At 61.2% G+C, this 214-nt stretch overlaps 1 protein-coding gene across 1 annotated transcript in view; it reads left to right on the top strand.

Annotated features, from left to right (window-relative positions):
* Positions 1-214, top strand: part of LOC113979906 (transcription activator BRG1-like) — a gene marked incomplete at both ends in the record, with an annotated part of 444 nt that overhangs the window by 169 nt on the left and 61 nt on the right. The window contains one exon of the mRNA XM_027707185.1: positions 13-214. This exon is cut by the window's right edge and continues 61 nt beyond it. Coding sequence (XP_027562986.1) covers positions 13-214 — 202 coding nt within the window. The remainder of the gene's footprint in view (positions 1-12) is intronic.

The raw sequence follows: 214 nt of genomic DNA, 5'->3' as shown, positions 1-214 counted from the left end.
CGGCGGGAGGAGGCCCGGAATCCCAAGCGGAAGCCGCGGCTGATGGAGGAGGACGAGTTGCCCTCGTGGATCCTGAAGGACGATGCCGAAGTCGAACGTTTGACCTGCGAGGAGGAGGAGGAGAAGATGTTCGGCCGCGGCTCCCGGCACCGCAAGGAGGTGGATTACAGCGATTCCCTCACGGAAAAACAGTGGCTAAAGGTATCCCTGAATC

The sequence above is a fragment of the Neopelma chrysocephalum genome, unplaced genomic scaffold (assembly GCF_003984885.1).
Source record: "Neopelma chrysocephalum unplaced genomic scaffold, ASM398488v2 Primary Assembly neopelma1_90394, whole genome shotgun sequence".
NCBI classification, from domain to species: Eukaryota; Metazoa; Chordata; class Aves; order Passeriformes; family Pipridae; genus Neopelma; species Neopelma chrysocephalum.
Note: the sequence above shows the minus strand (reverse complement) of the source record. Positions and strands in the feature narration are given on the sequence as shown.